Source organism: Oncorhynchus keta, chromosome 14 (assembly GCF_023373465.1).
Source record: "Oncorhynchus keta strain PuntledgeMale-10-30-2019 chromosome 14, Oket_V2, whole genome shotgun sequence".
NCBI classification, from domain to species: Eukaryota; Metazoa; Chordata; class Actinopteri; order Salmoniformes; family Salmonidae; genus Oncorhynchus; species Oncorhynchus keta.
The window spans coordinates 42,116,238-42,131,134 of NC_068434.1; the positions used below are offsets into that span (position 1 = coordinate 42,116,238).

The following is a 14,897-nucleotide window of genomic DNA, read 5'->3' on the forward strand; positions in this document are numbered from 1 at the left end:
TGTGTTTGAGCAGGGCTTGATTAGAAGCCTGCACACCCAGTATCTCTTCAGACTGAGGGTTGACCACATGTGTTTTAGACAGTTGCCTAACAGGTATTCTACTTTGGGGGGGTTAAGTGTCTTGCTCAATGACAGGGGATGGAACATGGGTTCAGAGAGCAGTCTTTCAGTGTTGAGACACCACCAATTGTTGGTCATGGAAATTTGGTGAAAAGTCATGAGATTCCATCTGTCAAAATGTGTATGAGCCCTGAACCAAGCAGTGTGTCGTCCTTTACATTAACTTCCTGATCTCCTACTGGTCAGTTCAAGATCGGTGCAATTAGAACCTCTTGGTGATCAATGCCAATGTGGGAGAATTTCTCGAGTTAGAATTCAGCGGGAACACTGGACACAAGGAGGACCTCGGAAAGGGCAGCAAGCTGAGTGTGTGCTGGGAACACGTCACAAATGCCACTGACAGAGACTCCCGTCACAGCCTACATCCTCCCTGTAGACAGTCAGAGAGAGAGAGCAAGTGGTTTGGAGGATTGAGGAGATGTTTCGGATAATCAAGTCTTTAAAATATATATATAAAAATTGGAACTTAAAATGTAATTGTCAATACATCTGCATTTTCAGAATGCAACACCCAAAACATTTTGCGCTAATAAATGTTTGTTTTGTGAAAAAGTATGAATTTTGGGTTAATGCAACCCCTGGAACTTTAGGTAAGTGGGCTAACAGTCTTGTGACATTAAAGAGACCTGGTTTGAACCCAGTCAGTCACCAGAGCAAGATTAAATAGGGAGGGGTAATGCTATCCGTAGAAGGGCTATGACAGGGCTATTAAACTATGCTGAACAACAATATAAATGCATCATGTAACGTCGGTCCCATGTTTCAGGAGCTGAAATCAAATATTCCATATGCACAAGAAGCTTATTTCTCTATTTTGTGCACAAATTTGTTTATCCCTGTTAGTGAGTATTTCTCCTTTGCCAATATAATCCATCCACTTCACAGGTGGTATATCACTACATGATCACCTTGTGCTGGGGACAATAAAAGGCCACTTTAAAATGTGCAGTTTTGTCACACAACACAATGCCACAGATGTCTCAAGTTTTCAGGGAGCCTGTAATTGGCATGCTGACTGCAGGAATGTCCACCAGGTCTGTTGCCAGAGAATTGAATATTAATATCTTTACCATAAGCCGCCTCCAACATCGTTTTAGAGAATTTGGCACTTTGTCCAACCGGCCTCACAGTACGTCCAACCACAGTCCCTGTGTAACCACGCCAGCCCAGGACATTCACATCCGGCTTCTTCACCTGCAGGGTCATCAGAAACCAGCCACACGGATAGCTGATGAAACTAAGGAGTATTTCTGTCTGTAATAAATCCCTTTTGTGGGGAAAAACCAAGTGTGGCTACGGCCCGCACAGTTGTGAAATCAGTAGATTAGGGCCTAATGAATTTATTTCAATTGACTGATTTCCTTATATGAACTGTAACTCAGTAAAATCGTTAATTGTTGCATGTTGAATTTATATTTTTGTTCAGTATATTTTGCTATGGGGGGCAAATTGCTGGGTTTTTCACACTACTTTCTGCACGTCCTGTGAGCATCATAGAGGGGAACAGAAGGCACGATCATGTTTCAGAGATTCTTAGCTTTCAGGAATGGTGTCATAACTTCTAGCCCAAACAGTTCAAATACTAGAACAAAATTCAGGAAGAAAAATAAATTCAACATTGGCTTCAGAAACCACAGCGAGTGTTTGATTCTTTCTGTTCTTTCTACCAGGATGTTTTTGAATCTGAATTTAGAGAATTGAATTTCAAAACTTCATCTGAGAAGTTTAAAAGTGAGGTTACAAGTTTATCAACTTTCAAAGCAGAATTACTTTCCCATTGTTTCTCAACTGTAGTGTATGATACACCATTTTCTCTACTTTTATCCAATGTAAAAAATACAATTGCAAATTTTGCTGGACAAGATCGAATTGAGCCGGTCGGTCATACAATATATGTAACTTTGGTAAACTTCAAATGATAGTTTGTAAACTTGATACACAGACAATGAATGCAATATTTACCATATTGAAACTGCGTATACAGTACCAGTCAAAAGTTTGGACACACCTACTCATTCCAGGGTTTTTCTTTATTTTTACTGTTTTCTACATTGTAAAATAATAGTGAAGACATCAAAACTATGAAATTACACATGGAATCATGTAGTAATCAAAAAAGTGTTAAACAAATCAAATTATATAAGATATTCTTCAAAGTTTGCCTTGATGACAGCTTTGCATGCTCTTGGCATTCTCTCAACCAGCTTCATGAGGTAGTCACCTGGAATGCATTTCAATTAACAGGTGTGCCTTGTTAAAACTGAATTTGTGGAATTTCTTTCCTTAATGCATTTGAGCCAATCAGTTGTGTTGTAGGGGTGGTATACAGAAGATTTGGTAAAAGACCAAGTCCATATAATGGCAAGAACAGCTGAAATAAGCAAAGAGAAATGACAGTCCATCATTAATTTAAGAAATGAAGGTCAGTCAATCTGGAAAGTTTCCTCAAATGCAGTCGTAAACCATCAACCGCTATGATGAAAATGGCTTTCATGAAGACCACCACAGGAAAGGAAGACCCAGAGTTACCTCTGCTGCAGAGGATAAGTTAATTAGCGTTAACTGCACCTCAGATTGCAGCCCAAATAAATGCTTCACAGACACATCTCAACATCAACTGTTCAGAGGAGACTGCATTAATCAGGCCTTCATGTTTGAATTGCTGCAAAGAAACCACTACTGAAGGACACCAATAAGAAGATGAGACTTGCTTGGGCCAAGAAACATGAGCAATGGACATTAGACCAGTGGAAATCTGTCCTTTGGTCTGACGAGTCCAAATGTGAGATTTTTGGTTCCAACCGCCGTGACTTTGTGAGATACAGAGTAGGTGAATGGATGATCTCCACATGTATGGTTCCCACTGTGAAGCATGGAGGATGCTTTACTGGTGACACTGTCAATGATTTATTTAGAATTCAAGGCACACTTAACCAGCATGGCTACCACAGCATTCTGCAGCGATACGCCATTCCATCTGGTTTGCTCTTAGTCCCACTATCATTGGGTTTTCAACAGGACAATGAACCAAAACACACCTCCAGGCTGTGTAAAGGCTATTTGACCAAGAAGGAGAGTGATGGAGTGCTGCATCAGATGACACGGCCTCCACAATCACCCGACCGACCTCAACCCAATTGGGATGATTTGGATTGGAAGAGTTTCAGAGAAGCAGCCAACAAGTCCTCAGCATATCTGGGAACTCCTTCAATACTGTTAAAGCATTTCAGGCGACTACGTCATGAAGCTGGTTGAGAGAACGCCAAGAGTGCTCAAAGCTGTCATCGAGGCAAAGGGTGGTTACTTTGAAGAATCTCAAATATAAAACATATTTTAATTTTGTAACACTTTTTTTTGGTTACTACATGATTCCATATCTGTTATTTCATAGTTTGATGTCTTCACTATTTTTCTACAATGTAGAACATAGTAAAAAATAAAAAACAACTGGAATGAGTTTGTGTGTCCAGACTTTTGACTGGTACTGTATTTGAAATATAGAATTTGAATTTTCTATTAAATTGAAATGGAATTCAATTTATTCAATTCAGTTTCAAATCATGAAATATAAGTTCATCTATGAATTCAAATTCAATATCTAAATACAAATTTAAAAAATACTGAATTCAAATATAGTTACTTTTGGCACTTAAATCGCTCCATAACTTTGACTTTTCTAAGCCTATTGAAGTGATTTTTGGTAAAATGTATTTTCAACAGGACTTCTCTTGCCTGTAGTCCATTTCTTCACAAATAAGAAATGGCTTATTAATGTGTTTGAGTTAGTGCAAGCCTTTGTTCCCCAAACCCTAAAACGTGTTATGAAAAGCAAATAAAATGGCTTCAGCATGAATTTTCACCCTTAGAATAGATGAAAGGCAGAACTTATATCAGCTCTAGTTACTCCTTCTTTTAACCTGAATGTACAGTGTGTTTTTAGAGACAGAGAAAGAGCGAGAGAAGGAAGAAGAAAGGATTCGAGGGTTTTCAACTTTCACAGAGTTCACACAGATGGCTTACCATAAACAATACCGAACCTTCACATTTTCCAGATTAAATGTGTGTGTGTATTCTTTTGATTAATTTTTCATCTAATAAAATGTCTCGCTAATTAAAACAGTGCTTTTAAAGTAAACTTTTAATTTGCCAGATGTTTTTTGACCTATAAGAGGGGAAGTGGGGTGAGAGGCGTGTGTGTGTGTGGTGAATGCATGATTTGTTGCCTTACAGTACTTTCTCACATAGCGCACAGCCTTTTTCTCCATCCACTCATGACTTATAATGTGAGAAAGAGTGAGGGAAAACCCTTGTATGTCTTCAATAGTTTTGTAATCGTTAGAGACAGAAAAGTGGTTGTGTTAGATGGAGAGTGAATGTCACACAGCTGACTAGAACTAGAACCTTCAGTAGAGTCTGACTGGAACCAGAACCAGAACCATCCAGTAGAGTCTGACTGGAACCAGAACCATTCAGTAGAGTCTGACTAGAACCAGAACCATTCAGTAGAGTCTGTCTGGAACCAGAACCATTCAGTAGAGTCTAACTGGAACCAGATCGAGAATCATTCAGTAGAGTCTGACTGGAACCAGAACTAGAACCATTCATCCTTGTGATGCTATGTCTTATGCCGTCTGGCCTGGAATGCAGGCCTGCTTTCTGTTAACTCTCTTCTCGCTCTTTCCCTCTCTTTCTTTCTCTCTCTCCATGTCTCTGGTGTCGTTGTTGTTGTCTCTGTGTCTGTATAGGCTCTAGCCACCCAGTCTCTGTGTCTGTGTAGGCTCTAGCCACCCAGTCTCTGTGTCTGTGTAGGCTCTAGCCACCCAGTCTCTGTGTCTGTATAGGCTCTAGCCACCCAGTCTCTGTGTCTGTATAGGCTCTAGCCACCCAGTCTCTGTGTCTGTATAGGCTCTAGCCACCCAGTCTCTGTGTCTGTATAGGCTCTAGCCACCCAGTCTCTGTGTCTGTATAGGCTCTAGCCACCCAGTCTCTGTGTCTGTATAGGCTCTAGCCACCCAGTCTCTGTGTCTGTATAGGCTCTAGCCACCCAGTCTCTGTGTCTGTATAGGCTCTAGCCACCCAGTCTCTGTGTCTGTATAGGCTCTAGCCACCCAGTCTCTGTGTCTGTATAGGCTCTAGCCACCCAGTCTCTGTGTCTGTATAGGCTCTAGCCACCCAGTCTCTGTGTCTGTATAGGCTCTAGCCACCCAGTCTCTGTGTCTGTATAGGCTCTAGCCACCCAGTCTCTGTGTCTGTATAGGCTCTAGCCACCCAGTCTCTGTGTCTGTATAGGCTCTAGCCACCCAGTCTCTGTGTCTGTATAGGCTCTAGCCACCCAGTCTCTGTCTCTCCAGCCACCCAGTCTCTGTCTGTATAGGCTCTAGCCACCCAGTCTCTGTGTCTGTATAGGCTCTAGCCACCCAGTCTCTGTGTCTGTATAGGCTCTAGCCACCCAGTCTCTGTGTCTGTATAGGCTCTAGCCACCCAGTCTCTGTGTCTGTATAGGCTCTAGCCACCCAGTCTCTGTGTCTGTATAGGCTCTAGCCACCCAGTCTCTGTGTCTGTATAGGCTCTAGCCACCCAGTCTCTGTGTCTGTATAGGCTCTAGCCACCCAGTCTCTGTGTCTGTATAGGCTCTAGCCACCCAGTCTCTGTGTCTGTATAGGCTCTAGCCACCCAGTCTCTGTGTCTGTATAGGCTCTAGCCACCCAGTCTCTGTGTCTGTATAGGCTCTAGCCACCCAGTCTCTGTGTCTGTATAGGCTCTAGCCACCCAGTCTCTGTGTCTGTAAATGCCCTAGCTAACACTGATCAGCTGCTCGTATGGCTCCAAGGCATCGTCTAAATTAGCGCTTTGAGCCTAATGTATGAAAATCTCTTTGGTTTTTACAAATAAAGTTATTATTATCAGCATGTTATTAAATCAGAAACGTTGGGTCGTCTGTGTGTGTGTGTGTGAGCCCAGCATTTGGTGCTGTGTGAAGTGGTGAAGGGAAAGGGAGGAGTGGCAGTGCTCTGGAGCCCTAGTGTATCACAACTCTCTCATTATGGGACCCCTTCTCCTTCTCTCCATCTCATGCTTTCTTCTCTGCCTTCCTTCTGCACCAAGCCGGCCATCCCTGTCTCCTCCACATCAGACTGGGTATAGTGTTTGATGGGTGCTGGTGGCTACATAGCTAAAGGCTGCGTTTACTTTTTTTGATGGAGCCAGCCAAACACATTATCTCAGCCAATCATGGCTAGCAGGAATGTTGTTGGCTTTTTCTGTGGCTAAATCAACTAGGCTCGTAATTTAACAATTGTATTCGTATTTACAGATGGCATACAATTTTGTTATTAAGCACATGAAAGTTCACATGTTCCAGAAGGCATTTCTGCCCAAAAATGCATTTTTATCAAATAAAAAATAAAAAGTTACATTCAGTTGTCTCTCCTGTGAAGTAGTGGCGCGCAACATACGCCTAGTTTCCTGAATCGAGTCACATATAGTATGAGAGGGACAAAGTAACTATTTGGACAACAAAGTACTATTGCATATCTATTTCACCACCACCTCCTTATCCTTTCTTCCGCTTACTCTCTATATCCTGCCGTCCAGCTAATCTCATTCTCTCTTCATCACTATCCATTAGTGTAGTGGGAGGGTATACGCCATATACCCATTTATTTTTCAGTGGGAATTGAGTATACTCACCTCCCACTGATACGTATCAATGTAGTGATAGTGGAGGTATACAAGCGTATCACTGAATAGGGCTGATGGAACAGATCGGAATGTTTAGCTTAAAATGTTGATAAACTATTATTTCTGCCCATTTTAGGCGCAGCAATGTATGCACGGTGGTAGGGCTACGCGTGAATGATCCTGAATGCAATTTGCGGGAAAACAATGTTCTAAAATTGGGGTGGTTTTATGGACAGAGATGGAAATATCCATTAGAAAGAGGGGGGATTTAAAGATGCAACAACTATCATGGGTTACTAATATGATTAGGGTAATGTATTTTGGCTGCTAGGCAATGAAAGAAAGGTTCATGAAAACCAATAGCTTAGAGCAGGAGAACTCAAATGAGGAAGTCTATCAAAATAATTCAATTAAATAAATCCCTTCCTAGGCTATAGACTACTTTGAAGCAAGGTAAGACATGCCTCAAAATATGAAGTAAAACATCCAGGTTTCAAACAGAATATAGTGATGCTAATGATAGGCCTGCTCGTCTTCTGGTAGATGGAAAGGCTTTCCCAAAACCCTTCTCTATTAAACTGCCTACCTGTCAGAATGATATCATGATTATTTGCATCAATCAAGTGGCCATTTATTTTGCAGTCTCCATCTCATGTGCTACAGAAACAGTACAAACCAACCAACAGTTCTAGGTGCCTGCACACTTGAATTAAAGTGTGCAGACCTGAAAAGTGGTCTCCTGATGTGGTTTAAGCATTGTTGTGGACTTGGAACATACTTTTTTTGTTTGTTATACTGTAAAAAACAAAGTGTGACTTTGAGAGCGAAAACCTGAAAAAATGTAGAAAAATCTGAAACGGGTGAATTTCTGACTCAGTTGACAGCCTCATTTATCTATTTCAATAGTTGGCCTACTATTAGCCTACTTGCACAGTACCGCTTGGATTGGCCTGATTGTGAAAGACCAATGTGGGATTTATCATTTTAGAGTGTATGTCACTGTTTCTAATAGAATTTCTCGCACAGGGCACCTTTCTTTCCCCGGGCTGGCTGTTTGGAAAATGTTGGGCAAAATTAGAGTATTCTCACTTCTCCAGACACCACTACATCACTGTCACTATCTGATTTCTCTATTCTCTCCTCTCCTTCTCTCCCTTTCTGCTCGTCCTCTACCAATTTCACCGTAGGCAGTACTTCAGTCTCTTAGGGGTTTTGGAGAACTCGATCATGACTGTGTAATTGTTAACAGCAGTCAAAGAATCGCCCATCAAAACCAGCCCAAGTCCTTGCACTGTTTTTTCTTTCTTAATTTTAGACTTATGGAGTGATTTCTGTTCGCCAACTGTACGTCCGTGCCCCCAAGACCAGCTTAACTACAGACTTCAAGAGAAAAACAACTCAAACATTTGCCACCCATCCATTTTGTTCCTTCTCCCTCATCGTCCCACATCCGAGAGTCTGACTGGATCCCTGTTTCCCTCTCTCTCTTTCTCTCCTTCACCATTCCATTCCTCTGCGCTCCCCACTAAACCCACTCTGCCCAGCCCTGGGTTGTATGTGTGTGAAACCACAGAGCCCACTGACTGACTGGCTGCCTTTCTCTTCAGGGCTCTCAGTCCTTCCCCAGTCTCCTTCCCTTCCTCTCTCTCTCCTTCATCTCACATCTTCTGTTTCCTCTCTTGTCCCACATCTTGTCTCTGATCTCCAGTCTTCTCTACACACACACACACACACACACACACACACACACACACACACACACACACACACACACACACACACACACACACACACACACACACACACACACACACACACACACACACACACACACACACACTCACGTTTCTACTAATCTACAGTTGCTACTCACCAGTAGTCCTCGATCCATAGTGTTTAATCTGGGTCTTTTGCACTTTTGAATGGATTCAAGGCTCCAGTCATGAGGATGTACTGTATAGTAGCTGTGATCAAAGTGAATAGCTGCAGAATGTTCACTCAGTTATTGTTGTCAGGTGAAAAGGTGAAAGAGAAAAGTGTGACCTCCACACCACCACCAGCAGCTTTAGCAGCACCCTAACCGAGGCACTACCACATCTGAGAGGGCTTAGCATTAGATCAGTGCATCAGCACAGACTGCCTTACACTGTACAGTTGACAAGGGGCCGTATGTATCAAGCCTCTAGGATCAGGTGCCTCCCTCTCCATGTTGTCTTATTCATTGTGATCTAAATGGCAAAACTGATCCTCCTATTTTGCCCCAGCATTACAGGAAGACTGCCTGTGGGGGTCTCTGCTGTGGGGGGCTCCGCTGTGTGTCTATGATACTGTGGCATGATGGCTAAGTCAAACTGGCAACGTGTGTTTGAGACACAACTCAATACACACAACACACACAGTGAATATTTGCGATCTTAGGCTACTTGTTCTGTTTCAATGTATTTTCTCCTGTTTGGTGCCTAACTGAAACGGGCCCCCGGTGTTGTTTTCCTGTGTTGTCCAGTGAGGACTAGGTAGGACCTAGAATGGAGGATATAGGGATAGTGTTAGTTATGAGATTATTTTTCACTCTGTGACTCTGATTTATACATGTTTGGTTTATTGGTGTATCGGAGACCCCCTCGGAAATATGCTTGTTAAAACCAGGGCCCCAGTAGAAGAATGTTAGTTTCTGAAGTGGCTCATATGTTGTCCATACATGCGCTCTCATGTAGCCACTGGAATGCCTTTCTTGTCCACATGTGGTTGGTATGATATGATACCATATGATCATGCTATGTACTCATTAGCTTTGAAGTTGTAGACACACTCACACTTTATCAGTTTAGTCATTTATACTGTCATTATCCCACATGAAAAAAAATACTAGTTTATTATAGAATACTACAGTACTTACTATAGAATTATATAGTAAACTGAAGTGTACTGTAGAATGCTACACTACACACTGTAGTATCCCTCGATCACGTGTAGTACTTACTAAATAATTTTGTAGTATACTGTAAAATACTATAGTAAATACTAAAGTATTATCTGCAAAAACACTACACTTTTTTAACTCTAGTAAATACTACAGTATTTAATTAGCATGTATCCTGCCCATTCCCCTCCCCATATTGCAATTTGTGCCATAAGTGAGAAACCTACATGCCAAGTATAGACCATATTGTTTTCCCTACAGGTTATAGAAAAGAGCAGAAGCTCTGAACTATGCATTCAGACCCCTGTCCTACCTACCTATATTATGGAACATTTAGTAGGTTTCCTAAACATTTAGTAGGTAAAATACTAAAGTAATTTCTGCAAAAACACCACAGTAAATACCACAGTATACTACAATCCGCAAAAACACTGCATTAATAACTATAGTATATAATAGTGTTTATTTTACTACAGTATTTATACTATAGTTAACTAAATACTACAGTATACTACAGCGAATACTACAGTAAAGTCGATTTAAAAAAAAAAAACCCACAGTGAATACTTTTGAATGTATACGATAGTATACTGTAGTATTTTTTTAATGTGGGAGCCTACTGAACATTTTCTTTCCTCCCAGAACGTGTTATGTCAGCTTGCTACAGAAGAAGAGAACAGTGCAACACATATGTTAGTGAAACATATGGGCCTGCCACCAAAGGAATACAATGTAAAGGTTCTAAGAAAGGTATGAATGCTGTTGATGTTCTTTCACATTTAATGAAGGATATTATTTAAAAGGTCATATATTTCATAGTATTTATTGACATGACTGTGTAAGTGCGCCCGCATATGTGTCTATGCATGTGTGTGTGTGTGTGTGTCTGTATGTACTGTAACTTGTCCTTCTGGCTGGTCAGATGGTGTGGTTGCTAGTGGAGGAGGTTGGGGAGAGCTGCAGCAGTTTGGCTGACCCTAACCAGAGGTACTGCGTCTGTTCCTCTTACTCTCCACCACATGCACTGTCCCAACTCTAGCTCTGTTCCGTTCCCCTGATGTGACCTCATTTCCCCCAGGTGTTCGTGTGACAGCGTTCTTGCTGCATCAGTGGCATGTGTCCCCCTGGTCACATGTCCTGAGACTGCTCCTCTCATTGGTGCGTTGCTGCAGCGGCCGGTGACCTGCGATAAGGCAGCCCTCAGCCAGGACTTCCTGGATGCTGTAAGCTCCGCCTACTCCAGGTAAGGACCGAGGGTGGGAAAACATTCTCCAGCGGCTTAAACCCTCAGTGTTTGGAGCTCTGAAGGAACCAGAGAGCTGGAAGTGTAGAAAACAAGAATGCTAGTGAACACAAACCCATCATGCAGTAGTCTCTCTAGACAGACTGGTTGCTTCTGGCAATGTACCAATGCTCCAGATTACACCTCTGTAGAAGTTCCGGCGTTAGTTGAGACAAGAGAGGACAAGTCGGAAATGGGGAGCGCGTCATCGGTAAGGTCACTGCCGTATGCGCTTGTTTGCCTAGCTAACCATGAGCACAATTCCCGCCCGCGTTTTATGCCCCGCCTACCCAAACTTGTTGGGAGAGTTCTGTTTTGAAGATCAACCTCCTGGGAACAAATGTTTTTCCCCTTTTAAAATGTCAGAGAGAAGCCGACATTCTCCCCAGGCCTTGTGCCGTTGCCTAGCTTTACGTTGCTCCAAGGTCTGGGATATCCGATACTAATCATGCCGCGATGTCACACTCCCTGAGGTTTGAAGGAGTGTCACCACCAGGCCAACCACACTGCTTCATTCAGTACATCTTGTTGACCTTCACTGTGAATGTGTGCGTGTTGCAGAAAGTGTGTGTCTCTAGAGGCCCAGGCAGTGGTGTCTCTGTGGTGCCATAACCTGGCCAGCCTAGAGGGGGCAGTGATGTCTCTACTGGACTCTGTGCTCTCCAACCCAGCCTTCATCCTGCACAACCTACAGAGCACCATCACTCACTCACTACTGGTATGTATTTTGGAGTAGGCAGGAGTTACCTCTAACCAATGATACAGGGTCAGATATGTCCCCCCCTCCCAAATGGTAAGTAGAGAATTAGGGGAAGAGTAATATGATCCTGGATCTGTGGCACAGGAGGTTGGTGGAATCTTAATTGGGGAGAACGGGCTCGTGGTAATGGCTGGAGCAGAATGGTATCAAATATATCAAACACATGGTTCCGGGCCATTATTCTGAGCCGTTCTCCCCTCAGCAGCCTCCTGTGATCTGTGGTCAGGGGCAACTTCTACCTCTACCGAGATGGAGAGTGATTGGGGCCCTACAGTGTACACTCAGGAAAGCACAGCATCTACAGTATAGGTGTACTTTAATCCTGCAGCTTTCTCCATCTCCCCCTTCTCATATCGAGTTAAATCTAAGCTGCTCATCGGGTGTGTTGGAGAGAGGGGACTTCTGTAAACAATTCTGTCTCTCTGTACTGTGTGTGTGTTTATTTACACAAACTACTCCTTCGTCCATCCCTCACTCCATCCCTCTCTCCATCCTGCCTCGATCTGTTTATTTACTCTACCTCATCCTTCTGCTGATTGGCCTGTCGTTATCACGTTGGCGTTTTACACACACGCGCGTGCGCGTCTTCGGCTTTGTTTGTTTGAGTGCATCTGGTTGGCTACGTCTGTCGTAACTCGTTAACAGCGAGGGAGGCTTAGGTTGTGTTTCACCTAGCCTTTCTGTTTGTTTGGATCATGGAGACATGTAGTGTGTGTGTGTGTGTGTGTGTGTTGTGTGTGTGTGTGTGTGTGTGTGCCTGTGTGGGTGTGTGTGTGTGTGGGTGTGCCCGTGCGCCCACGTGTTTGTTTGTACGTGTGAGTGTGTGAAAGTCGTAGGAGCTGACTGGCTCGTCTCTCTCCCTCAGTTGTTTAAACTGCAATCAAAAATGGGAAATAAAAATTTGTATCACATTCTTGTTTTGAGTTCTTTCTCCCTCTTCCTCCCCCAATAACAATACACAAGGCCTTCCTGGACCCGGCTAGGCTGCCAACAACAGGATGTTTGGTGCGTGCTGTAATTGACCCTCCTTAAAGTGTTAGTGGAATGTATGGAGGAGGACTCTAAAAACCCATCTGTTTTCACTAGGGGAAACCATCATCCCTCAATCACACACACACACATGCACGCACACACACCTTTTATATGGCTCCAGGATTGTCATATTTGATCTCTCATTTGTTAAACTGAGCAGAGGAGAAGTGACATACTGTATGAGAAATATGTATCACGATTGATGATGGGAGTCCGAGGATGGGATGTCCAGTGTATGGAGTAGGTCTTGGGTAGGATGGTGCAATGACATAATATGAACACTAGAGGGTGCTAGTTACTTTTACAAAGACCACCTCCCATTCAGTGTCTGCTAGAAGTTTAGGCACAGTTCTAGGATCAGCTCATCCTCTCTAAATCTTCCTCAACCATTGGTGGAATGGGAGGTAAAACTGACTGTAGATCAGTGGCTAGGGCAGTGTCACTACTCTTGCCTCTGCTTCCAGGGTTGGAGCAGAGCATCAATTAGGCTGTCTCTAGCATTGGTCTCGCCAACTTTTTACCTTTAAACCTTTGTGTCCCAAATGGCACCCTATTCCCTATGTAGTACACTGCTTTTGACCAGAGCCCAGGGGTGGGGTGAGATGGAGGTTGGAGTGATGGTGGTTGGCGTTGGGATGGGTCGGCGAAGTTCTGGTGGTAGTTTGAAATTTGCAATCAGCATTTTCCCACAGATTATCTTGCTCTCTTACTTCTCTCTCTCCTTCCCTTCCTCTCTCATATAGGATCAAAGCCCAGGAGAGACGTGTGGTCTTCCTATATGAAGGGTTATTGCTATGAGAGGAACAGAAGGTGGCATGTTTTTACTGCCTTCTAGCCCATGAGAGGGATTGGAGGGAGCATAAATTAAGGTTGTTCTGGGGGTAAAAGATGCATGGAGAGGACGCGAGGAGAGAGCGAGGCACGCATGTACAGTGCAGCTGTTGAATGTTTTCACAGGGGCGTTTTTAAAACGTGTTGAATCTAAAACACATGATGGCGCGCTGCATTAGGAGATGGAGAGAAAAGAGAGAGAGAGAGAGAGTAGAATATTGGTAAACTAATGGTAAGGAACAGCGTATGGAAATGGGGAAGTGTAATTTTGATGAGGGTAGACGGCGCCACAGTGACACCATGTGGTGTATGAGATGAATTGATCCATACAGGCGACTGCTGATATGTAACCATGTTTGTGTTTGTATGTGTTTCAGCCTAAAGCCTGCTCCCAGCACGGCTCCATATTCTTAATAGTGAACGACATCTTCAGGTGAGCCATTGGGACGCTTCATTCACACAAGTGAATAAAGTAGATATACAGTATTCCTACTGTAAACAATTTGATTACTCACTGATGTGTATATGTGACCGACCGCCCCGATTTTAGATTTACATTTTTTTTCTACTTTGAATAAAAGTAGCGACTCAGAGCTACAAAATAGTATATAATACACTGCAGTTGAGAAACAATGGGAAAGTAATTTTGCTTTGAAAGGTGGATCAACTTGTAACCCCACTTTTGAGAAAATGGCCCTTGAATGTTTTTGTACACCTACTGAAGAGCTGTAAACTTCCCCAGACACATCTAGCTAAGTGGATGGGTCACTATTGTCTCGACATATTCATGAAATGCAATAGATGGCCGTAGTCACCACCAGACACACCTGGATTTGATAGGTCATGTAATCATCTGGAGAAGTGGAGTCTTCTGTTAAGACATGTAGCTAGCTAGCTAGCTAGCTAGCTAAACAATGAACTGGAATCATCCCAACTCATACTACTACCAATACAAACATTGTCATGGCCGTAGTATGAATTTGCAGGTAGCTAAAGCTAACCAACTAGGCTCAATTTAGCTATCTAACATTAGTCTATAACTATCAATGCAAATGGATTTCTGATTCAAATAATATTACTACACAGATCATACGCATAATGTTAGCTAGCGAGCGAGCCAGCAAGCTAACGTTCGCTAGCTAGCTAGCAGTACACTTTAACTTGCAATGAAAATGACTTTCTGACTAAATTAGAAACTTATAATATCTGAAAATGTAGCTAGACTCATGGATGAACGCTTTACGGTAGACTGGAACCATTTAACATTTGTT

General features: G+C 42.9%; 1 protein-coding gene across 6 annotated transcripts in view; it reads left to right on the forward strand.

The window, feature by feature from the left end:
* The window catches only part of fancc (FA complementation group C), a 36,748-nt gene that overhangs the window by 13,539 nt on the left and 8,312 nt on the right, over window positions 1-14,897 (forward strand). For all 6 annotated transcript variants that reach the window (XM_035786117.2, XM_035786116.2, XM_035786120.2 and 3 more), the window contains 5 exons: window positions 10,364-10,471; window positions 10,644-10,708; window positions 10,800-10,964; window positions 11,565-11,721; window positions 14,004-14,059. In XM_035786117.2, the coding sequence (XP_035642010.1) occupies window positions 10,364-10,471; window positions 10,644-10,708; window positions 10,800-10,964; window positions 11,565-11,721; window positions 14,004-14,059 (551 nt within the window). The remainder of the gene's footprint in view (window positions 1-10,363; window positions 10,472-10,643; window positions 10,709-10,799; window positions 10,965-11,564; window positions 11,722-14,003; window positions 14,060-14,897) is intronic.